Raw genomic sequence first — 25,317 nt, 5'->3', positions numbered from 1 at the left:
GTAGGTATTGGTGTTCCTATTATGCTGGCTTACGTGTACGGAGTGGTACCGATTTCCCTCTGCCGAAGTGGAGGCTGTGGCGTGTCAGCAGGCAATGGAAAAGGTGTCAGGATAGAATTTGATGATGAAAATGACATAAACGTTGGTGGAACAAATGCAGCTGTAGGTAAGAAAATTCAGAGTTTCATTTTCTAGAAATACGGGCTCTGTGACACATTTGATGGCCTTAGATACTAGAGTACTTACTTCCAGTTAGGCATAACTTCTTTTGGTTGCTGAAGGCCACCCCTCAAAAGAGGATAGCTTCTCTGTGTTCACGTTGTGCTGTGCTGTAATACAAACATTACAGCTTTTCTTGCCTATTTTAATCAAAGCCAGACTTGAGTCTTTTCCATAACTAAAGGTTGTAAGGCAAAATTAATGCTGCTTTTTCAGAATCCTGGCTCGTGGAAGCTGGCTGGCTTTTTTTATCTATAATAAGGGGAATTAAATGCTGATCTGATGCTTCTATTTTTTAATTACGTGGCAATATTCTTCGTGATGGGCTCTCTCTGTGTTCCGTTGCTCCATGTTGCCTGTCCTGTCCATGGTTTATTTTTTGGTCTCTTGGGTATGTGATGGCAGTTAAGGAAGCAGAACGGTTGTATAATGGTTATGCCTGACAAGCCTTCTTTTATTTCTGTCTAGATACCACTTCAGTAGCAGAGGCGCGTCATAACCCTAGCATAGGTGAAGGAAGCGTCGGAGGACTGACTGGCAGCTTGAGTGCAAGTGGTAGCCACATGGATAGAATAGGAGCCATTCGAGACAACTTAAGTGAAACCGCTAGTACCATGGCCCTGGCCGGGGCTAGCATAACAGGGAGTCTCTCAGGAAGTGCAATGGTTAACTGCTTTAACAGGTAAGAGAGAGGCTTTTTACCTTACAGTACCCCGCTCTACCTGTAAGCAGAGGAGGTGGTACGATACCACTGGGTGTTTCATTTTTTTCTGATTGGTTCCTGTTCAAAGGAACTGGTTTTGGGAGATGGAGACAGTTTCTCTCTGACAAACTTTTTGGTTTCCGAGAGATCCTGTCAGGCCACAATTCTCAAAGAAGGTTTTGAATTCTTTTCAGGGTGAGTGTGGGGTCTGAGATCTTGTTCTCTTGCTTCCCAGGAGAGCAGCCTCTACCCAAGAGTCGGAGGGAGGCACCTCATGTCTAAGACGGTTGTGTTCTCTGGTGCATCTCACCCCAAAGTCAGAACTGCTGACTTGTTCAGTAATCTACAGGTACCGAGCGGTGCCTTCAGAACGCCTCTGTGGGGTGTGGATTCGAAGTGGCCTTAGGCAGGAGGGGAGGCAGCTGGGCATCTGGACTTGCTGAGGTGGCAGCTTCTTGTCACTTCAGTGCTCCATGCCTCCTGTGAATTGCAGCCTTACTGTTTGTTGGCTGTCCTGCACCCTGAAGAGTAAGGGAGTGTCGGAAAGGATTGTTAACATTTAGGATTTGGGGTGAAATTTGTTCCTTAAATTGGGTGTAACACTGCTCGTTTTCTTGAGTAATTCAGAAATCGGGGCTATATAGAACAAGGAGTGCAGGATTGCCTAAGGGAACTGTTAATGCTGGGACAGGTGTTTCAAGCTGTGGCTACTGAGTGAGGTATACCTGTCCTCCTCTTCAAAGAGCTGAGAGTGGAAAACAAAACAAAAACCCACTTCCAGTTCACTGTCAGAACATAGATAAACACAGCATTTGGGGAAAAGCTTATAATTTGATTTCTGGCTTATCTGCTCAGCTCAATTTAAGATTGCTCCGGTTTCTATTATTCCTGTTGATAACAGTACAGTATAAAGCAGAGTACAGAATGCAGTTCTCTGCCTGTTACTTGATCAGTAATAATTTTGCAGCTGGAGAAACATGGGACCTATCATGTCTTGAACTTATGTACCCTTTGATTGGGGTGGGTTTTTTTCATTTTTATTTTTTTTTTTAGAGTACAGTACACTTATCTGTGAAAGAATTATAGCTAATCCTGGAAGGTGTTCTTGTAAATCTCAGAGAGGAAATAATCCAGAACACATTACGTTTTTCTTTGTTGGGAAATTAATCTGGTTTTGCTTTGGGCTCTGTGTGTGTGTTTTTAATCAAAAAAATAGTAATTTTTGATGGTGGGAAGAAAGAACCTGTTTCAGTAGGGTAAACATGTGCATCTGTACTGGAGTAACTAATACTCAACTACTGAATGGTGAAGAAAACTCTGCGAGGTGACACTAATTTTCAACTAGTGTGCTTTAACTGTAGTAACAGTATATGTGCCTGTTTTTCTTTCTCTCCAAGACTGGAAGTACAAGCAGATGTGCAGAAAGAACGATACAGTCTGAGTGGAGAATCTGGCACAGTTAGCTTGGGAACGGTTAGTGACAATGCAAGTACCAAAGCAATGGCGGGATCCATCCTGAACTCCTACATCCCTTTGGACAGGTAAGAGAAATGTGGTGGAAACAGAAGATTAATAAGCCTTGCTTCCTAAAGGGTATTCTAAGCATGCCTCAGCTGTTCTTCTTGAATGCTTAGCCTTTGAAACTACGAATTTTGTTACGAATGGAATTACATGTGACTGCTTACGTTTCACCGTGGTTTTTTCCAAAGAGCAACACCATCACTGTTGCTCAGTAAAGCCTTCAGCGTTCCAGGCGTTAGTGTTTTAATTTGAGCTGTTTGTTTGGTTAAACACTTCACTCGTCTAAGACACGTTACATTTCTCTAACTTTATTTTGCTGTGTGTCTTGGAAAGCAGCAAGAGTTTGCTTTGCTGTGCTAGCTGGCTTGTCTTATGTCTCAGGTGACCACTTACGCTCACGGATTCTTTCATGTTCTAGGGAAGGCAACAGTATGGAAGTGCAAGTGGATATTGAGTCAAAGCCAGCCAAATTCAGACACAACAGCGGGAGCAGCAGCGTTGAAGATGGCAGTGCTGCGGGGCGCGGCAGCGCCGGGTGTTCGTCCACCTGCTTGCCAGAAAGTAAATCTAGCGCCACCAAGTGGTCCAAAGAAACAACGGCGGGAAAAAAATGTAAAGGTAAACTGAGAAAGAAGAGTAGCATGAAGATAAATGAGACGAGAGAGGACATGGATGCTCAGCTGTTGGAACAACAAAGCACAAACTCCAGTGAATTTGACTCTCCCTCTCTTAGTGATAGTATTCCATCTGTAGCAGATTCTCACTCGAGTCATTTTTCTGAGTTTAGTTGCTCAGATATGGAAAGTATGAAAACTTCCTGTAGCCATGGTTCCAGCGACTATCATACCCGCTTCACCACAGTCAGTGTTCTCCCAGAGGTGGAAAATGATCGCTTGGAAAACTCTCCACAGCCAAGTGGAATCCCTGTGCCTGTTCCAACAGCCCCCAGCACTGATGTTCCACAGCTGAGTTACATTGCTGAGGAAAGCATTAATAATGGATCGTCAACAGATGTAGATTTAGGTGTTGGTGAAACACTGAAAGAAACAAACAACAACCATTCACAACATGCTGTGGAATTAAGCACTACTATTCAGACTGAAATTTAAGTCTATAAGCGCTGCAAAAATGTATTTACCACTAAAGAACCCTGTGTGAAAGCTGGTTGAATTACATGTGACTTCTGTAAGTTTCAGGTGACCAGCAGAAGCAAGGTTTTGATACAACTGCATTTTATATATACTTGTCTGATAAGGTAAAATACTTCATATGGATCTTAGACCTGTGTGAAGAGACATGAAGGCTTCAACCAAGTGCATTACAGCAGTACAAATACATCCGTGTTTTGTATTTTTGCCACAACTTTGCTTGAAAGCATATACTTGGTGTATTTAGAGAAAAACTGGTAAATTCTTAAGATGTTAAATGCTGAATTGAATAATATGTCCTGCACTGTTCACTTGGAAAATACGGGGTTTGGGATAAATGGGTGTTAGCTGAGCATTAGTGACTTAAAACCATTCTTGTGTGAACTCTATTTAAGGGAAGCAAAAGTTCTGCAGAGACCTATACAAACGTATTTCAACAGTGAATATTTGTAATGATAATTTTGTTTCATAACTGGACGCACTGTATTTAGAATGCATGTAGGATGAACCGCATATCTTCAGATGGATGTAGCCTGTGTCAGAAGCGTTTGTATGTGTGTAAACTTTGAGCAAGGTTATGGCATTTTTCATAATTTTGAAACAGAAGAAATTGGTACTTAATATATGGTGGGATGGTTACGTCACCTGTGAAGAACAGTGGAGTTACTTATTTATTCATGCAACCAACCATGCAGCAGATAAGGCTACTTTATAGTGTATAAAACCTGTAAAATAACAATCCAGTGATTTATAAGCATTGTAGAAAAGCAGGTGTGGTCACCTTTCATTAGGGGGAAAAATGGTGCCCCATCAATTCTTGGTGCCTTTGGAAAAGACTGGGTTTGAAGTGCCTGGTCGTTTGAGGATTTTACTGTAATGTTTTCCAGAATGTCCTCTTTGGCCACCTTGGATCACAAAAGAAAATTCTAGTGAATAAAATGACTGTGGTAGATAAATATATAATAATAATGAAGTATTAGCCTACCAAAGACTCACTCAGGCTTTAGTGGACATGACATCTCTTTGCAAGACGTGCGTATCTTCAGTCCAGAATCAAAGTGCAGTGCAATGACTGCCCAAGTGCAAAGATGGGTTCCAAATATGCTGGCTTTTTTTCTTTTTATTTTGCATACGGAAGATATACAGCTGAACACAAACTGAAGTTGGCCAAAGCACCTGCACTGTTAACATTTTTTTTTGCTATGTAATTCACTAAAATGGAGAAAAAAAAATTGTGAATATCAGAATAACGGTTAACAATGTTCTGTCTTGTGTTTCATGTGTTGCCATTATGGTGCTACTGGAAGTTTGGTTGGGTAAAAAGAAAATGCCGCAAGCTGCAGTCCTCTTCCATGACTTATCCTCACCAGTTTCAGTAATATGCTTATAACACTAGTGCCAGTTATGTTATTTGGTAATGCTTGTTACAGTATTTGTATATTTGCAATTCAGTTTTGCTCAATAATATGCGTGTAAACTGCATATCTGAAATAAATGTCTAAATACTGACTTCTAGTGGTCCTTTGTTTAGTGTGCTATAAAAATGCGTATGTTCCCAGGAGGAGCGCGTTTTTCCTGTGAGGTGCTGACTGCTGTCATCTCCTGTTGCCTTTAAACATTTTTATTTCATTAGCTGTGCTTTGGAAGTTGAATGCTCTGATACTTTGAACTACAAGATCTGAAGTTAGTTGTGTTTTGTACAAGACTTCACCCTGATTTCTTTTCATCTTACAGAACAGCAATCTGAGCTGCCTTTGTGGCAGGCAGGACAGTAAATGATTTTCCGAGGGGATCCACCTCTGGCTGAAGCACGTGACTCTTCAAACAAAATTGTGCTGTCTTGGCATGAGTGGACAGGCTGCAGCCAGATGGCTGAGCTAAACTCAAAACTCTGCTTTCTCCATCTGAAGTGACGCTCGTCTCAGCTCACACAGTCTGTGTGAAGTTCATTCTGAAACACGGCAGATTGGCCAGAGTTTCTGGGTGGTAACTGGTGGTTTTTGCTTGGCTGAACTGCCTGTTCCTTTAGCTCACTTCCTTACCTGCATCGTGACAGGCTTGGGAAGTAAGAAACTGAAATGGGTTGGAACGCATTACAGAAGACGTAGCTGGATCTGCCTCATCCCAGACCCATAGGTAAGCGATATTTATATCTGAGTGAGTAACAAGAGGATAACTGTAATGCTGGGCCAACTCCAGAGCGACAATTGGAGCACTATTTATACCATCTCCAATGGCAGATGCTGAAAGAAAGAATAAGAAATCAGATGAGTGAAACAGCGTACCTAGCAATTTTTGCCATGTCATCAGGCACTCTGGAAGCAAATGCAGCCTCCCCGTATTGTAGGGGTGTTCGTGGGAACAGTTCTTTTTTGTGCTTTGCTGCTGGTTGGTTCCTTCCCCCAGCCTGAACACTTTCTAAAAAATTTAAAAAATACATTGTTACTGAAGAGTAAATGCATTGAATTAAGATCAGCGTTAACTGAACAAAGCATTTACCGTTCATCATCTTACAACAGCAGTTTGTGAATTCTGATGTAATTTTTTCAGGCCTGTCTAGAAATGTCTGTTGTAGTCATGAACTGATGCGTTACCCGATTCTTTAGGGAGAAGCTGGAGAGAGGAGTAAAATGTGAGACTTGGTGAGAGAGTCGTGCTTCTGTCCCTGCACATGCAGTCCAGCTGGTGAACATCCTTCAAGGCCGCCTATTTCTAAACACGTAAGTTCAATTTCTGTGCAGTCTCGTACAACTACCTTCAGTTAGTCCTCTGAAGCCAGACACCATTGCTCCATGGCATGCAGCAGAAGGTGAGCATCCGTAGCAACAAAGTTACTGCTGATGTCTCAGGCTTGAAAATGTGTGATTTGGCTTTATCCAGTACTTGTCTGGAATGATTGATACACGTGTCATTGCTAACTAACGCAATCTAACGCTTACAGCAGGGAATTGGGAGGTTGAAGACCTTTTTCGGTGAGTTTAAACCTAGCTCTAATTTCTCAGGGCCCCAGTTTTGCTATGCAGGAAACTGGAAATAGAGTTTACTCTTGTAAGTAAACTTTATCAAATAACACTATCGCTTTCAGTCGTTCTGAAATAATCTTTGTTAATTTTATATGCCACATCAAGAGGTAGCATTGAAATATAGGTAAGGGGTTTTTTGTACACTTCTGGGTAAGTTTTTAGCAGAAAGCTTTTACTGATTCATTTTCCAACATTTTTTTTATTCAGAGGTAATTCTTCATGAGTGCTGTTGAGACTGCCTCACTAGTTTAATGCAGCACTTAATATTGTTTCGAGTCTATAAAAAAGTAAGAGATACAACACTTCCTTTAACACACTAATGCAGCAGATGCTTCTCTTATTTGCAGATCTACCAGTGTAAGAATTCAATAAAGCGAAATTTTTCTTTCACTGAAATAAACCACAGGAAGGATCAAGTTTACACCTGGCCTTCCGACATGGTGGTGTTTTTTTCAGAAATTTTCTTCATGGTTCCTGGCCAATTTGACTAATTTATGTCAGATTGTGAATCTCAAGAGGAAATTAATTTTAACATCTGTTCCATTAGAGAATACTTGAGATAGTTACAAGTTTAAATAGATAAAAACTGTTATAAAAGCTTTCCTCCTGATGTTTGCATATGCTTTTTGTAGTAAAGCATCTGGACTCGTACATCCCTTCCTTTCATTGAATCAATGTCACAAACTTGTGTGTGTGAGATGATTATGGATATGTAAACATTTTTTGACTGGCTTATGTCTCCCAGTCATTTTGATATGCAAATGCAAATTAATTTAAGTAGTTGCCTACTTAGTAATGCCATTGCTTTCATGGGTAATAATGGTTTACAAGGATAACTCGGGCAGATGGTTGAAAAATATTAACTGAGTTAATGAAAAAAATTATTTCCTTAAAAAAAAGTTCACTTGATTTAGGTGTTTAGGGGAAAAATTTTTGTTGCTTCACTGAAAAAGAAACAGCAAAAAACATCAAACCCATAATACCAGGTCCTAGGGTATGAAAAGGTCTAGTTAAAATATATTCTTTTGTATTGAGGCCAGATTGTATCAGGAAGAGGGCAGAAAGGGTACTGAGCAGAAAAGAAGAAAGGTAATAAGGTTTAGAAAGGAAAGTTTGGATTTTTGGATGGATTTGGTTGATTGCTGTTCATAGGATCATATATCAAGGATGTGAGACATACACTGAAGGTACAGACTGCAGATAGGTGAATGTGATGTCAAATGAAGAGCTTCCAGATCCCCCCAGGAAGGGACACGGTCTCGTGCTGTTCCGCTTGCCTCTGTGAATGCTGCCTCTGCTGCCAAGGCTGCTGTCCCCCAAAGGAGGGAGCACCACGTGCCGCTCCTGCGCATGCAAGTCAGTAGCTGTAACATTGCTCCAAAAATCCCCCTGACCAGCTTCCCTGAGAGGACCTCTCCCGGTCAGCTGCACGGGCAGAATGCAATGCCACCAGCTCTGCCGGTCAGCTGCACGGGCAGAATGCAATGCCACCAGCTCTCCTGGCAATGGCCACTGCTGCCGGTAGTACGCCAGGACAAGCCTGTGCCCTGTGCGTGCAAGAAGGCTGCAGCGCCGCGGGTCCTGCCGCACTGTCGGCATCCCCTCCTGCCAGCAACACCTTGTTACCGTGCGGAGGTGTGCAGAGACTTAACAACGCTATCAAATGCTCTTGCCTTGAATTTGCAAAATAACTTGTTCAGCTTCCTCTGCCCCGGGATGCGTTGGCATCTTCCCTTCTGTAGTTGTACAAAACAACAGCCGTAAAATACTTCCCTGGAGAGAAGCAAAAGAGGCCATACTTCTAGGGGTAGCTTATTGCCAGTGTTCTAGACAATGAGTGGTGTGACTTGTAGGCAGTCTCCTGGACCCCAAAGAGGAGAATTTGGCAAGTGTCTACCAGATCACGCATAAGGTTTTGCAACATCCTTCCAAGCAGATGCGAAGTTTCCTGCAAGGTTTTGAATGCTGCCATAAAGAAACCATTGAGAAGGTGGAACAGCCTCTGTGGGGTTATGAAACCATCTTGTGAAGATATAACTGGAAAAGATGCTGGGACAAGTCCTGGCCAGGACACATCGGTCCTTTTTACCCGAGCTGGAATTCAGTGCACAGCGGCATTCCCCCTTTGGGCTGTGCTTGTAGAAAGGGTCCTCTGCTAGAGGAACTAGATTGTGTGGTGCATCCTGTGGCACTGAAGGGAACCCGTGGGGCTGTGCTGAAGGAGCTTCTGTGAGTGCCTGCCTCTAGACCTCCTCCTTGTCTCAGACAAAATGGGCTGGTTCAAATTCAGACAAGTTATTGCTAAAACAGAGTAACACAGCAATCTGATGGACTTAATTAGATTGAAACAGGAGTATTTTAAAGTGCCTTTGGGTACTAGGGGCAGCAATAGAGTTGTCTTTGAGGTTGTTGAAAATTTCAGAGTTAAGATCCAACTTGGGTGTCACAGTAAGAAAACACACACAGTTGTGTTTTTCTGAGGAGCCAGGTTTTATATATATTTTTTATATACGTGTGTGTGTATTGTATTTCTCTTTTCCACAAGGAAGCAAATAACGAGAAAGGACAGAGATTGCAACAACTTTTCAGAAAGAGCTTGTGATTTTTGTGGTAGCTTTTCTGGCCTTGGTGGGGGGCTGCTGCGCAGGCACCCTGGGGTACAGCGAGGGATGCACCACAGCCGCAGGTGTAGAGACAGGTGCTCATTGGTGAGCGTGCCCAGCTGTGCACTCCCGGCCCTGATGTTTGTGCTGGTCCCTACCCTCTGCTTCCAGAGCTGCTGGCCTTGCCTGCTGCAGGCTGCTCTTACCATGCAAAACTTGATGCTTCGTTTGTTTTTCCTTTTGTGTCACTTCTTGATTCCCTGAGTTTGGTTTCTGGTCCTTCTGGGTGACGAAGGCCCTGCTGCTGCTGCTGGAGGCCGGCTGGGGACAGGGATGAGCTGCAGAGATGCCAAGCTGAGAGCTGCAGTCCACCTAGGGCAGGAAAACAGTGTTCAAGGTAGACAAAGTCTGTTTCTAGCTTTGCAGGGGGGCCGCCATGTGACCTTGTTCAGATTCACTTCTGCACAGAGAACCTGAGCTTCCACCTCCCAGCTCTCATGACGCACAGGAAGCTGCAGTGGGGCAGCCACAGGCAGGGCTGGGCGCTGCCTGGGCGTCAGGACAGCACCGAGCTGGCACTTCAGCGGCACGTGGGAACCCCAGAGGAGTGGGACTGTACGGCCGAGCAGATCCGTCCTGCCGCTCCTCAGCAGTGTCCTGTGTCAGGGAATGAGAGCGCTGCCAAGTGACGCAGGCAAACAGACCTGTGTGCAAAGCTCCTGTGTGACACTTCTGGCCCCAGTGCCAGCTCCCAGCTGTTTCATGTAACTGCAGGCTCCGTGGGAACCGTGGGTGTCCTGCCCTTGGCTGGGATAGAGTTAATTTTCTTCCTGGTGGCTGGTGCAGCGCTCTGTTCTGGATTTAGTATGAAAATAATGTTGGTAACACTCTGGCATTTTAGTTGTGGCTGAGTAGTGTTTATACTAACTCAAGGACTTCTCAGCTCCTCATGCCCTGCTGGCAAGAGGGCTGGAGGGGCACAAGAAATTGGGAGGGGACACAGCCAGGACAGGTGACCCCAACTAGCCAGAGGGATATTCCACACCATGTAGAATGCCATGGTCAGTATATAAACCAGGGGGCCTTGGGTGGGGGGAAATCATTGCCCAGAGACTGGCTTGGCATCAGTCAGCAGATGGTGAGCAACTGTGTTGTGCCACAAACTTGTAGGGTTTTGTGGTGTTTCATTTCTCTCTTTGTTATCTCCCTTTTCATTCCTAGTAGTAGTAGTAGTATATTTTACTTCAATTATTAAACTGTTCTTATCTCAACCCACAGGCTATTACCTTTTTCCCAGTTCTCCTCTCCATCCTACTGGAGGTGGAAGGGGCAAGCAGCTGCGTGGTACTTAGGTGCTGGCTGGGGTTAGACCACAGCAGTGGGGCAGGTGAAAGAGGTGAAGTTCCTGGGAGCACAGCAGAGTAAGAGCATCATCCCCTTGCCAGCCTCCAGGCTGATACCTGAAACGTGATCAAACTGCTGCACTGGGCTTCCCTTGGCATGTTTTGGATCAGGCAGCAGAGGGAACACGTATGCATCTGCCTGGCACAAAACCCAGCCTCCTTGTGTTTGAGCTTCATGCTGCTGCAAACACGAACCTGCTGTTGCACCTCCCTCGTGTGCCAGGACAGGTAACTAGGTGGCTTTGGGATGTGACTGCCTCAGCACCTGCCTACACACCAGGTACTGGCAGAAATCATTTTGGTGGGCAAAACCAACAAGCGAAGACACAGCTCTCCTTTCACCAGGTCCTGCCAGTTTGACAAAAGGACTTACTGTTTACTGTCATCACAATAAGGACATGAAACTTCACAACCACCTAGAGAGGTTGGGTTTAGGCACCAGACCAGTGCTGAGGGGGTTTATATGGCTCAAGCTACCCTTTCCTCATGGGCTGTGTGATCAAGATACTTCTATGCACACCATTCTGTGCAGTGAGCGCTTTACCCCTCTATAATCCCTCAAGCTTACTAGCAAAACCACTCTCATGTTGCTGAATTTATTTCCGAGGGTGGCATTTAGCAAGCAGCAACTGAGAAATAGCACAGGGCTGTAAGGAAATGACACCGGTGCCCTGCACTGGTGCAGCTGGAGGCTGCGGCTCACACTGAAACATGTTACATCCCAGTGGGCTGGTGAACAGTGCTGCACAGGCAGAGACCCAGAGAACGAGGGAGTACTTACAGGTAAGTGACATTTAATGCTCCTTCATCCAGCCACTGGGGTTTGATACCCCACTTTGAGTCCCAGCTGCCCGCCCTTTGTCCCATGGGTAGCTGCAGTGTGCGGGGACTGAGCAGTTACACCGACACAGGTCATAAATCCTGATTTACAAGTGGCAGAGGAGTCTTGTTCCCTGTTGGTCAAAAATACCTATTTTGTTTATCGTAACAAACAAGCCTGAATGCTTCCTTCTGCATGCTTCTGAAAGGCCTGGCAGCCAGAAAGAGTAGCCCTTTATTTGTGCAGCTGGATGACATAAAGCAGAGCAGGTTCTGATCAGCGGAAAAAACTTCCCACGTAAGAGCAAAGAGTGTGGTTTGCCAGTAACTGGGCTCTCGCCAGTTTCTGCTGCCTGCACCACTACGCAGGAAGGGTAAAAAAAACCATGGTGGTGAGGCTGTGGCAGTAAATTAGCTTTTTGCCCAGCAAAGCAACTGTGCCAAGATGACATTCATCCCTCACAACACCTCAAACTGTTGCCCTTTGGACAACTGCACCTCTTCAGCCTGGAGCTGGCATCTCCTAGAAATCTCAAAAATGTTTTGAAGGGATGAAAATATCACCAGTGCAAACTCCTGTTCCTCAGCATGGTCTGTTCCCCAGGCACTAACCTTCTGTTCTGTTCTGTTCCAAAAAGAAACTCGCTCTTCCTCCATGTGTGTGAAAAACAGGGATTTGTACCTGCGAGCAAATCTGTCACTGCGAGCCTTGTTAGCTTGCCTGTACAGTTACCCGTGCTGTGTTGGGTCCACACTTCTCTTGGCTGTTCCTAATCACCTAACCAGTGCTCTCTTCCTGAAGCAGGTTTTTTGTATTGGTTTTGGTTTGTTTATGGTCTAGGTTTTGTGTGTGTTAATGCTCAGGCGCTGACTGAAAAGCCCAAGGGAGTAATACTGTGCTGTGGTTTGGCTTTCCCTGCCAGAAAGGTGGGTTATGCCATCTGAGAGCCTCCTGCCCTCTTCTAAAGCGGAAATGCTTCATTCTCAGAAGGATGTAAAAAGCAATTACCAATGAAACAAAACAGATCTCACACACACAGGCACACACACCACCACCCCTTTTTGTCCACTCCTTACTGAATCTGGGCATCTGTGTTTCCACGGAAGCCACACAGAAAGCCACCTGCTCAATAGTCTTGCTTTTGACTGGCAGAGCTGCTCAACCTGGTGACCAAGCAGAAGAGGTGATGCTTACGGAGCGCAGAGGGAGACTGAAGAGTGTGATAAATGCTGAGGGCAGAGCACAGACACATTAAAAAGACAGTTTTTCAAAACAGGGGGACCCAAGGACCTAGGCATGGCAGGGGCAGGCACTACCCTGGGAAAGATAGTAACTCATAATCTCCATGTCAGAATTGCATGTAGAACCAGGAGAATCCATAATTGTACTGCTCAAGAAAAAAAAAAAACACTTTATTTTTTTATTAATATACACCTCAGAAAATTTCATTAGAACAACATTCTTAATATTTCTGCAGTGCTAGTGAGTTTGATATACAGTTATATCACAAGTGCAAGGAAGGCAACAGGGTATTTGAAAAATTTAAACACTTCACCTTGATAACAAGGAGCTTTGTCAGAATCACATATAAAACACAAAGTACTGCCTGAAATAATGATTAAAAAAACCCCATACTTGTCCACCCCATGCTTGTTTTAGCTTTGTAACATGTCTGTAAACTGAAATACCGGTGTTTTAAATAATCTGATTGCAAAACTAAGAGTTAAACATTTTTATTGGTAGGTGCAGCCACTTGTCCTCCTCTTTACCACTGTCACTTCAAAAGCCATGCAAATCAGCAGTCCTTACACACACAGAGAAAAAAATTAATTCTCTGTGCACTAAAAATTACTTGCTTGTTAATCATGTAAAAAAGATACCTATTTATTAAATTATTTTAATTCAAAGTGTTCTATGACAAGCTAATGTAATATTCCTTCACCTTTGTTGCTAAGCTGTATTGCACCAGAAATATTTAAATCTGTTTTGTATAGAACAGGGAGAGTAATGAAACAGATAGCCTGCAGCAGTTAGTATCTGAGAAAGGTTAATACTTTCTGTAAACTTGTTTTAGCAAAGCTATTGCTAACTGACCCGTTTATCTTGAAGACACTTCTTTATCACAAGAACATACAACTCACAAAATGATATAACAAGTGATGACTAAAAAAAGTATTATCTGTTGTACCATCAAGATATTTCGCATTAAGTATATATACTGTAAAATGTTTTAATATATTCAATTAAAACAGTCTAAATAACATCACTTGCCAAATAACATGAACTCTGTTATGGAATGCAAAGACATGCATTAAATTCTAGGATTAAAAATGGATACAACTACAAGAAAAACAACGAGCAGCAAGTTTTAAATGTGCATATGCTGTCAAAACAAAATAAAATCCAACAGTCCACTTCAACCCATGCAAGTCTGCACAGTTCATACATCCACCTTATGAACATGAACGATATGCATGCAATCAACAAACTTTAACTTCTTGAAGTTCATAAACCTTTTTAAGGCGCTCAAGATCTTCCAGAGAGTACTGATTATTCTGATTTTCTGCAAGTAAATCAAACAGGTTTTGAACCTGTTCTTTTTCGGTTTTGCTAAGAAGAGCCAGCATCACCTGAAAAAAACAGATTATTTTATAATTAGCACAAGCTGATTGAAAATCGTAGTACCTGACAGATACAAAATCAAGTGTTCCGTTTCCTTTAGGTTTCTGTGCAGCTTAAATACACATTCAACCTACGTTCTTACCTTAAATCTTTCCGCTTTGCTCAAGTAGAAAAGGTGCTGATATACAAGGCCAGGATCTTTCCCAACTACATAATATTCCAATGACTCGATAAAAATCAGAAAGATTTCTCCTTCAAGTTTGTTACTTAGCAGCACTGGCAATTTTTTTGGATCAGTAAGTGTTAAAAGATCTGCACAAGCAGCTTTATCCTTATTGGCATTCACTGCGTTTATAATCTGACCAAAGTCGTAAGCATTAGATGGTTCAGAAATACACAGCTTCTCAGAGAGCTTCAGTGGCACACTCTTTTGAACGGCTTCTTTAGAAGTAACGGGATCAGTCACATCTTCTGATGTAGCCAGCTGTCCCTCTTCCTGTTCATCAGTCACCTTCACAAAGAAAATGGCAACAAATCGTTTTCACGTGGACATGTAGCTAACCTGAAGCTTCATAAACTGCATGCATACATATATCCCTTAATAACATCATTCAATTAAAAGTTAGTATGTTACTCTTCGTAAAAGAAAGGCACCTATGTTCTTTTGCTATACTTCCCCCCCAGAACAGTAACTCTCTAATTCATCTTTAAAGGCTTGTGGTCAAAAGTATGTATTTTACACTTCCTTTCACTGCTTGGCCCTCCACTGTTGACAGGCAACTGAAGACCACTGGCAGAAAGCCAAGGGGGACTGTACACATATTCTAGATGCGAAGTTGCAGAAATCAAGCAGAACTGAAGTCAAATCACCAGATATCCACGTTTCACTTTACTGCTGCGCCTTCAGAATCATACAGGTGTACAGCAGCTCTATCAGGTCGCTGGTTTGAGTCTTGCCGTGGAATGAGAAAGCTCAGCATGCTCTGACTGCCCAAATACCCACTTAACTTTTCCCAAATTTCCAGCCTGTATCAAGTTTCATGAATCAGTCGCTAGAAAATTAACCGTGGGTTCAAACTACATTTGCTAAAAGCTATTTCAAGCTACCACGAGTTGTGGAATTAGTATAAACTGACTAAAACTCACTGAACAGGGTCTCTTCAAAGGATGCCAAGTATTTCAAAAAGTCTGAAGATACGGTGTCGCATAGTACAGGGGAACTAGTCTAGTTCATTTGTAGAAAATACTGCATTGTGCTTATAGATATTTTCTGTTTTTCAACAATCCTTAGTATCAAGAGAGAAATCCTGACTGTCTTTTATATAATTATAGCTTGATTAAAATGGAGTAATGATGATAAATTCCAGCTTCTAATTTGCCTTACTTTTCTTTGCAGTCTGTTTTCATGGAATTACCTTGTACTACAGCAGTTAAGACAGGCTCTCTAAGGGGGCAGCTGTAATTATGACAGCAAACATAAATGCTTCCTGCCCCACCCCCAGAAAAATTACCACTGCCAGTAATGTAGTTAGCTGGCCCCTGAACAATGCAGTCACTTCCCAAACCTGCCCTAAACATTCTCCAGGTCCCTTTGTTTGTCACAGCTCTGAGCTTAACTAACGCTATACCCGACTCACACCAGTTACATAAAATCCCATGAACTCGTGACAGTGTGAAGTGTTTCAATAAAACAAATTGTTTCTGTATTAATAACTGCAGTTTCCATTATGCCACCATTTCAAAATTATATTATCAAATTACAGTATCACTGTACAGACTGGGAACTATGTAATTTAACTATATATTTTTAAATGAAAAGGGGAAAAAACCCCAAACATTCTTGAAAAATCAGCGAAGCTACAATCCAAAAATATCAGATGACTGAGAAAATCCTTTTACTGCCTAATTCTACCCAGAACTCTCAAGGCTAACATTTTGATTCATTACATAACACTACACCACACGTTTCTTTTATAAGATCCTAGAGATGTTTTACCCATACTCTTGCTCTTTAAAGGAGGATTTCACTCTTCAGAGCAGTAACTTTACTACTCGTGCCAAACAGCCAGCACGCCTGCTGACAATGAACCTTTGCCAGCACTGCCCCAGAGGCTTCCTGAGTAGCACAGCCCTGAAAAGTAAACCTGCTATTTGTCAGCCATATTCTGTAAAACAGGTATTTCAAAGTCTAACCAGTTTTTGTTTACAAAGAGCGTGTCCTCAACTGTAGTGCCATCTAAATGTACTTTCTCCATTTCTGCCGTGGTTCTGCACACACTTCAAAGCAGCCCACGCTTTACTATAGAACGTATATAGACACTGAACACGTCACGTGCAAGAATCCCCCAGTACATCCTCAAAATAACACAAAAAATACAACTCCACCCCCAAAAACCATAGAGCTATGAAGTGCAAAACAAAAACTTTAATATTATCTCTTCAAATCTGTTGCTTCTGTAATGCCTGCTTTTAAAAATGAACAGGTATACCTCTTGTATGGTTATTTTCTTCCTTTGCTTTTGTTGATGGCCAGCTACAGTGCTGCTGTCAAGACTGAGCAGCTGGGTTACCTCCTCTAGTTCCTTTCTTGCTTCAAGAACGTTTGGATCTATTAGAAGCACTCTGTTGAAATCATCAACACTGGCTTGATAATTCTGTAAGTAGAAGGGAATATAATTTTTTCATAAGCACACCACTAGAAAAATACATTTGAACTACCATACTGTCCTTTAGAATTAAGAAAAATAAAAATGCTAGGATCTTTACAGTAAAGTAGACAAAAATAATCCAAATACAGCCAGTGCGATTTCATTAGAGGGAAACAAGGAAACTGAGGGTGAGTTTGACTTCATATTTTGCAACTAAATATTTCTATATTAAATATGTAATATGACATAATTTATTCTGAGAAACATATTCCCTGTATCAAAGAACTGATTATTGAACATTGCTGCTTTCAAGCATAATTGCTTACAGTTTAGCACTTCTTCAAGATTAATATAATGTGTGTCCATCAACAGTTTGCATACTTGCTTTGCCAATAAAAGAGTTAATTAAGCTTAAATTAAAAATACACCTAATCTTCCTGTACTTCAATCCAACAGTCCATTTCTTACAGTTTGAGAAGGGAAATTTTTGGTAATACTTCAGAAGATTGCGATTATGTTACGAACTCTGGGATTAACAGGATTAGAAGGACAAATGCAGCGACAGAGTGGCATTAGGACACAGTTCCTCCATCATCAGTCTTGTCATTTGTTTCATGTTTTTATTTCAAATTTTGACATCAGAAATTATGAGGTTTTTAGACTAAATTTTCTGGAGACAAAAGTTAATAGTATCAATTCTGAGGAAGACTGGAATATCACATGGAAAAATCAAGACACCTTGAGGGATGGAGCATCAAAAATAAGAACGAAATGTAGCAGTAAACAGTAAAAGACCATGCAGATAGTAAAAGGTCAACATGATCTCTCTGTGCGAGGGACCTAATATTTCTTCTGTTCCCAAGCACTATCATAAGGTTAGTGATAATGACTCTTAAGTCATTCATATCATCATGAAAAAATTCCTCATTTTCCAGCTGAGGTACTTCTTCAGCATTTCAACTGTAATAAAAGCATTAGTGTATAAGTCACTCATATTCTTTTTGCTACACAGTGTTTTGTTCAATACTGATGACCAGTATTCAAGGTGCAGACATTGCAGCAAGTCTGTAAGTGAACTGAAGTCTACTCTATCATGAAAGAAGAGTAAGAGAACTAGAATTATTTAGCCTTAGCAAATGAATGCAGAAAGGGGGCAGATTGCTTCCATCAGAAAACAGCTTCTGATTAAGCTAAACCATTTGAATTACAGATGTGAAGATTCACAACTACAGGAAAAAAGATTGTGTGAAAACAATCACACGGGTCAGCAAACAACTAACCCTTCTGGATTTAACTGCAGCCTGCCAGACTTCTCAACAAAAATCATGCAAGGTGGTTGTATGCAAAGCAAGAGACCGGACTATCAGCTGTAGGAGATGCAGTCTGAAGTCCGGTGTCCTATGTTACAGGCCTAATTCATCACACAAGCACAACCTTTTTACTGATCTTCCCTTAACTGCATCTCAGTAAATCTATTTTAAAAACCCTCATTTACTTAATTAAATTCCACTGCAGCTTTTGTGGTTAAGTATCTGGATATTTATACACAAATAACACTTCCCAACTCAGTTAGGTCTTTGCCAAACTACATGCTTTTAGCTCTTGAAATTTTTCATTACGGTCATCTGTCAACCTCCAATGACTTTTGTTGCTTTTTCTGGTTTTATGAATCACTCACATCCCTGGAATTAGCAATAGTGAAGGCATTAAATCCAATGACAACCAAACATTTTGGGAGTCCCCAGGTCAGACTGGTCTGAAGGAATCTATGAACAGTGTGTTTCAGGTTATGTTTTCAATAATACAAAAATAGTATTTTTTTTCTAGGGTATTAAAAAAAGCAGAAGTTATTTCTCCAATTCTTTACATTCTTCACTAGTATGTAATCTCCCTTTTTTGGTAGAATCACTTTGCTCATGTTTTTACTCATTTTTTATCAGCTTCAACAATGTAAGGTTACAAATAATTAATACCAGGTAGCTTGGTACAGTTACAGAAAAGATTTTACATAAAATTAAGACACTTCACCTTCTTTGAAAATTAATCAAAGCAAACTTTCAAAATTTCATAGCTCCTGTAACAGAGGAACAAATTTATCACGAACAAAAGATCCCGTGGTTCCTGCTACTTGCATCTGGAATTATAACACGGAATGAGAGCAGGCTAGCACACTACCAAGCACAAACACATTGTCCTCAGGCAATCTGTTAGCTGAGACACAATCAGGTAGTTTTTTGTTAAAGGCATCAAACATAATGGAGGTCTGAGGTAACTATTCATTTGATGGACACTTGCTCAAACTTGGTGGACGGTTGGAGTTATCGCCTCCAGTTACAAAGAGCAACATGGGAGAAAGCACTTAAGATGCTTGTTTAAAGACACCTGTAAAATGTAATACAAAGTAGATAACAGCTGCCATCATGAGCCAACAGAAGTGAGAAGCTGACGACTCAACACCAGGTAAAAGCTGACAGGCAGAGTAAGGATTGCTGTGAAAGTGTAGGGGCCAACTGGTATCACTGAAGAAGGGGAGCCAACAGGATGGGACATGATGATTTGTAGTTTTGTAGAGATTTGTAGTCACAATCAAGATGGATATAAGGAATGTTAAGTCTGCATTTATGACAATCGGGTAAAAGAATACTCAAAAAACTGTGTGTAAGATGAGCACAATACAGTCACCACCACCACTGTGTAGATGGAAAGGAAAAGGTTGAGTACGGGCACTGTTCACAGAGTGAGAAAGTAGATTACTGACAAAGGTTTGTAACAGAAGGAAGAGGGAGAAAATGAAGATAATTAAACCGCTGGCTCAATATGACAAGCACTCAAATATGAGCAGATGCCAAAAGACAGCCTGCAATTTCAGTCTGGACAGATGAAGACCAACTTGGAGAGAATCCATTTATCATCAGCAAAGATATAATAAACACCTTGACAGAAAAAACAGACCAGGGTACCCAGAAGAATATTAGAACATTAGAACAGAAACTTGCTTAACCTATCTCCAGTCAAACCTTATTTATTACAATATTTTTGTATTTTCTCAAATTATTACAAGTCAACATGCAGGTTTTTATTTTGCAAAAGTATTTATGTAATATTTTATGTGTGCCTAATGCTCTACAAAATAGTAAATCATCAGCACTGCATACTTTGTATTCACTCATCGACTGCAACTACCTGATTGCCTTTGAAGAGGATAAGCGAGTTTAGAAGTGCTTAAGAATACCTGCTATGTTCTTTTTCCTCACCTGTAATCCTTTGTACGCTAGTGCTCTTCTATAAAAAGCTTTAATATTAGAATCTTCTATCTGAAGAACATGATCACAATCCTGCTTAGCCTCTTCATATTTATACAGTTTCAAGTAACAGAGAGCTCTAACACAGAAAAACAGAATACACTGCAATATAAGTAAATTCTACAGTACTGTAGCGCCAACAGTATCTGACTTATAAATGTTAACCACAATACTTCACACAATTCAGTCTCAATGTGGTATTTTTTAAAGTACATCAAAACCAGTAAGTATTAATGACATCACTGGATGGATTTAAAGAGGGCCAGTTCCTGCAACAGAAGTCAAAAATCACATATGACTAATGCTCGAAGTAAGGCACATACATTAAGTATTTTAAAAGCAAAGCCTATGCAGGTGTAATATCAGAGTACAAGGCCTGATATAGTATGGATTTTATACGTCCATTCTGGCTAAAAATGTGCTCCAAGTTAAATAAGCAATAATGCTTTCTGCACCTAATTATTACTTGGAAGTCTCCTATTCAAGTGCTGGCCTAATCAAATCCTTCTTAGTTTGTGAAAGCTGATAAGATTACAGCATAAAGAATTATGCTGCAGAATTAGGTCAACCCTTAAAATAATGCTGTTGTATGACTGTGTTCCTACTTTCACTTTCTCAAAATGTACATTTTCTCTGAATTATTAGTCTTCATATTTGAGATACTGCCACTGCATGTTAGTTTTTAATTAAAATCATACCAATATTCTCAAAAAATGCTGCAAAATGCTATGCTAATTAGAACTTTTACTATTGCTTACTCTATTTATATAAAGATTTAAAGATCTGTATCAGTGACATTAATACTTGTTCCCCTTGGAAAATAACAGTTTCAAATAAAGAATTTTTTTATTAGAAACACTCATCAAGTGGTAAAAAGAAAGATTTTTTTTTTTACCACAGTGACTAAAAGGATCTCTATTTGCAGAGAGAAAAATACAACTCTTGTTATCTCACAAAGTGGTGTTAGATTTTGGACCTTTACCTGTTAGTGTAGATTGTACATTCCTCGGTATTTAACTTCATGCATTCACTGTATTTATTTACAGCTTCTTCGTATTTACCCTTTTTTACAAAATCATTCCCTTCATTTTTTAATGTCTTGAACTTCTCCTCAGCTTTCTCACCTACGTTACAAAAGGATCACAATGTTACATAAGAAGGTCAGTTCATTAGAGGTATCTGAATAATCTACCCAGACTAAGAATAAATGCCTGGTAACTGAAGTATCTTTATTAGTCTGTGCATTGTTGTTTCTGTCCCAGATTCTCCCTGCTGCTCTAAGAAAGGCATAAACTAACATATCTACATTTGGCACAACATGTATTTCCCCATGCAGCAGGGTAATTACTTTGCTGAAAATAAGGGGAATGCAACAGACAGCTCTACACCTTCACCTCCTTCCATCTGCCCCTTTGTCTGGTAAAGAATGTCTATGTATCTCCACTAAGATACTAGTTTTATTTACAATGGTGGTGATTTAATCAGCAGGATTAAAGGCCTTCTAGATTTCCACCATCACACCAAGACAGCCATAATTTGATCTAATATTCTTTCTGCAAGCAGCTATCAATCACAATTACTATGCTAAACTGACGACGACAAACAAGGCATCACATGAGCAGGGGTTGGTGATACACCAGTAATATTCTGTTAATAACTATTTATAAAAGAGGTTTTGAGGAACCTGAAACACATAACTAAACTTTTTTTAGCTGATACTGGGTTCTTCCATAATTGGTTTTCCTACTAAACTCCACAACATTTGTTGCATATGCTTCTGGGTTAGACTGCAATCATAGCTATGTTTGCACTGGAAAACCAATCCTGACTGCTGTTTCGTGTCTCCGTTGTGAGCAAGCAATGATTAATAACATAGCTCTAAGTAAACGTAATGGAAAAATCTACTTTTTGTACCTTGCTAAAGAATATAAGTCCCTTGCCAAGCTTCAGGTTTTAAACACTGTATATAATCAGATAATTTTAACCAGTAATTAAAGTCAGTGAATTCTTTTAGGAAAACATGGCAGTGCCCCATGCCAGAAAACTACATGTGGACTTGGGGAAAAAATAAAGTTAGTGACGTGAAACTAGAACAGATTTATGCTAGAAACACAACTAAATTATAACTCAACTTGTAATACAAAAAACAACAGACAATTGTTGCAAAAAAAGTGTCAGCCCACAGTAAGGTTTAAGGACTGACCGAACATTGCTGGCATGCTCCCAGTGCAAGCTATCACTGTCAGGTCCCACTGACTTAGTACCGGCATGAGAAGGCAACCACAACCTTGGAGTCAGACTTCAGTCGAGAAACTCGTTACACAGTCTTCACTTAGTATTTCTAAAAACAAAACCTAACCAAAGTGCACTATTTGAAATAGACTGAGGCACGTTTTGCAACAACATGCCACAGAGCACACTTCATGAAGGCAGTGATGGTCAGTTTTGTTAACTTTCCTAATAGGCCAAACACAATCACAAGTGTTCTCAGGAGCCACTTATCTGTGTACTTTTCACTAACGTGATCTTCAAATCCTCTCTCCTAACAAAATTAGATAAGGTTATATAGATACAAATTTACTACTTCAAAAGGTTTAAATAGGTTAGTTACACACCGAAATAAAAATCCACAAGTTGTATTCTTTAATAACAGAAAAAGCCTGGAGTGTGATCCATACAACAAAAAGCGCTTTTCAAGCTAAGCACTTCTGTTTAATAGCAACTGTGCAAGATACTAGTTTTCTACTTCATTTTAAAAAAAGTTGAACCCAATTGCTGCCCAATCCTTAAGAGTGATGAACCAGTAATGACAGGTAGTGACAAAAACTGTAATGAAAATACCTGCCACTGGACATTTTAAAAAGTAAGGTCAAATTTTTATTAATCTAATTGAGCTTAAATCAACATTCCTCATGTTTCTTAAATGAAAAACAATTTTCTATAGCTTTACTGAACTCTAGTATGCACTATTCAAATTCTATATAAACCACACTACAAGATTCTAGAACTATGTCTCACTCACATAAATGGATGTATTTGTAAGTCGTCTGTTGTTTTACATCAGGTACAAATAAATTCAGTGCTATCTGAAAGATCATTATAAACTCATTAAATCTGTAAGTGCCCTAGAATGCTGATTATTTAAGGACACGTATTATTGCAGTAATGCATTATGGACAGATAAACCTACCACTGTTACGTATTTGGCCAGCAACCCAGTTATGCATTGCAGCCTCTCATGTGTTAAGGGGAAATTATCTTCAGCATTACTTTTCTTTATATGGAAATAAAACTCAAAGGGGAACCAATTAACAGCTGAGAAAAAAAAAATCATACAGTTAAGGCCTCTGCAAAAACAATGTTTAATGTCAATAAAAAATTAATCAGAAAGGTTCCTTCACCTGATTTACTGGAGGAGAAAAATGGAATTGCAATGAAGGGGAAAAAAACAGGAGGAAGAAAGTTTCCTAAACTACCATCTAACCTAAACTAACATCTTTGAAAGGCGACTACTAAATGGCTGCTGTCAAAGTTAGAATCCCTTTAAAAAAACCCACCAAAATAAATAAAGAATCAGCAGTGTTCTTTTATAATCCATTTCACCACTACTAGCCACCTACAAGTCTACCCTTTCTATTCTGAAGAGCTGAGTAATGCTTTCATGACAATTAAATGACAGCTACAGATTATGTAGTTCATTATGTTACCCAGGTTGGGTGTTTGGGTGGTGGGTTTTTTGGAGAAAACTGTTATAACTGTAGCACGATGTCAACTGTTTCTTGTAGGTCTCAATATACTACTGATGAGTATTTCTGCTATATTTTCTTTTATTTTATGTAACTTCAGAAATTACATGCTGCAAACTACATCACTTGGCTTTAAAAAATTTATCATAACTGTGGCTCCACAAAGCACATTAAACCCGATCCCATAAATGACCATCACCTAACTTGGCTTTTCACAAGGTCTCTGGTAAGTATTTTCTAAAGCAGTTTCTTTGACAATATTAAATAGTATTCCATTTTTCAATTTATTTTTTTTTTTACATATATTTGCATTAATTACATACGATTCATCTGCAACTGTTCTTCTCTGTTGGTATCTGTAGTACTTCTTGGCTTATTCTCTGGAGTAAAGCTTCCTCCATCCCACCTGTGTAGCTGAGCAGCAACTGGGACAACTGGGATTGGTGGCAGTTTCTCCCTCCAACTGGGACCATCTTGATCTATTAGTGTCTTTGTTATTCTGAAAGAGAAAAACCCCACCAACATGACTTTTTATATATTTAAAACATGCTTTAATAGCTTACACCCAAATTAATTAATGCAATGTTACAGTTTTTGAAAAAACTGAACAATTATCCTTAAGACTAATTCAAAAAAAGATCGTGACAGCAGTTAATGGTATTGCACTCATTTAAGATTTAGATTTACTTTTTTAAGTATTCATGCTCACATTTAGAAGACAAGAAGCTGACTTCACCATGATCTGTAAATATTTAAGCAAATGACTAATTTTTTAACTAAGCTCTAAATGCTGCCTACCACATGCAATAAAAAACAGGAAAAAAATTGTGGTTTGGTTTTGTTTACTCTTCTCAGCTGTTCATAGGTGTTATTTGTAACAAGTGCAGATTACAATATTCTCAAAGTGTGGTAACTAAATTTACCAATGTCAAATGAAATGTTTTACACAACAATTTTCTTAATAGCCAATGCAGGTCACAAAGTAGGCATTAAGTTGCATTTTACAGAACTGTCAGAAATTAGTCAATCAATCATTCTTTATCCCCATTTAAAAATGCAAAGAAAAATGTAAAAAGGGGGGGGGGGGGCAGAGTTCAAATATTTCTGTACATGAGAAATCCATTCAAGTGGGAGTTTCCCCACTGCTGTGATGATTTTGGAGAAAGACCTAAATAAACATAATGAGTAAAGCCATACAAGATTTCATGGTCCCATTACAATTATTGTAGTGTTTAAAAAAAAGAACAAACCACAAATAAATATTCATCAATTACGAGAATAATAGTGAGATAAATGTCTTCTGATGTCAAAATGAGCTTAAGAGTCAAGTTCAACTGGTGGTAAGTCTAATATCTACTTTAACAAAGGAAAATTCTGAACTGAGTACCAAAGCAAGTCACATTGATACTATAGCCAATAAACCTGAAAATTGTGTATTAGGTGCACTTCTACCTAACACAGGTGTAAAAAACATACTGCACCAACACACATCCAAAAAACCTTAAAAACCCCTTAAGAACCTTGAATAGGGCATCAAGAATGAGATATAGAATGAGCAT

General features: G+C 40.2%; 2 protein-coding genes across 6 annotated transcripts in view; one reads left to right on the top strand and one right to left on the bottom strand.

Annotated features, from left to right (window-relative positions):
• RNF19A (ring finger protein 19A, RBR E3 ubiquitin protein ligase) overlaps positions 1–5,100 on the top strand; it is a 58,406-nt gene extending 53,306 nt beyond the window's left edge. For all 4 annotated transcript variants that reach the window (XM_040585589.1, XM_040585588.1, XM_040585591.1 and 1 more), the window contains 4 exons: positions 5–166; positions 688–901; positions 2,320–2,463; positions 2,862–5,100. In XM_040585589.1, the coding sequence (XP_040441523.1) occupies positions 5–166; positions 688–901; positions 2,320–2,463; positions 2,862–3,552 (1,211 nt within the window). In that variant the 3' untranslated portion in view covers positions 3,553–5,100. The remainder of the gene's footprint in view (positions 1–4; positions 167–687; positions 902–2,319; positions 2,464–2,861) is intronic.
• A 7,733-nt stretch (positions 5,101–12,833) lies between these two features.
• SPAG1 (sperm associated antigen 1) overlaps positions 12,834–25,317 on the bottom strand; it is a 45,216-nt gene continuing 32,732 nt past the window's right edge. For both annotated transcript variants that reach the window (XM_040585586.1, XM_040585587.1), the window contains 6 exons: positions 24,082–24,257; positions 20,995–21,136; positions 19,965–20,091; positions 16,552–16,716; positions 14,205–14,573; positions 12,834–14,070 (listed from right to left, as the gene is read on the bottom strand). In XM_040585586.1, the coding sequence (XP_040441520.1) occupies positions 13,921–14,070; positions 14,205–14,573; positions 16,552–16,716; positions 19,965–20,091; positions 20,995–21,136; positions 24,082–24,257 (1,129 nt within the window). In that variant the 3' untranslated portion in view covers positions 12,834–13,920. The remainder of the gene's footprint in view (positions 14,071–14,204; positions 14,574–16,551; positions 16,717–19,964; positions 20,092–20,994; positions 21,137–24,081; positions 24,258–25,317) is intronic.

Source organism: Falco naumanni, chromosome 3, assembly GCF_017639655.2.
Source record: "Falco naumanni isolate bFalNau1 chromosome 3, bFalNau1.pat, whole genome shotgun sequence".
Taxonomy (NCBI): Eukaryota; Metazoa; Chordata; class Aves; order Falconiformes; family Falconidae; genus Falco; species Falco naumanni.
This window is presented reverse-complemented; position numbering and strand designations above follow the sequence as displayed.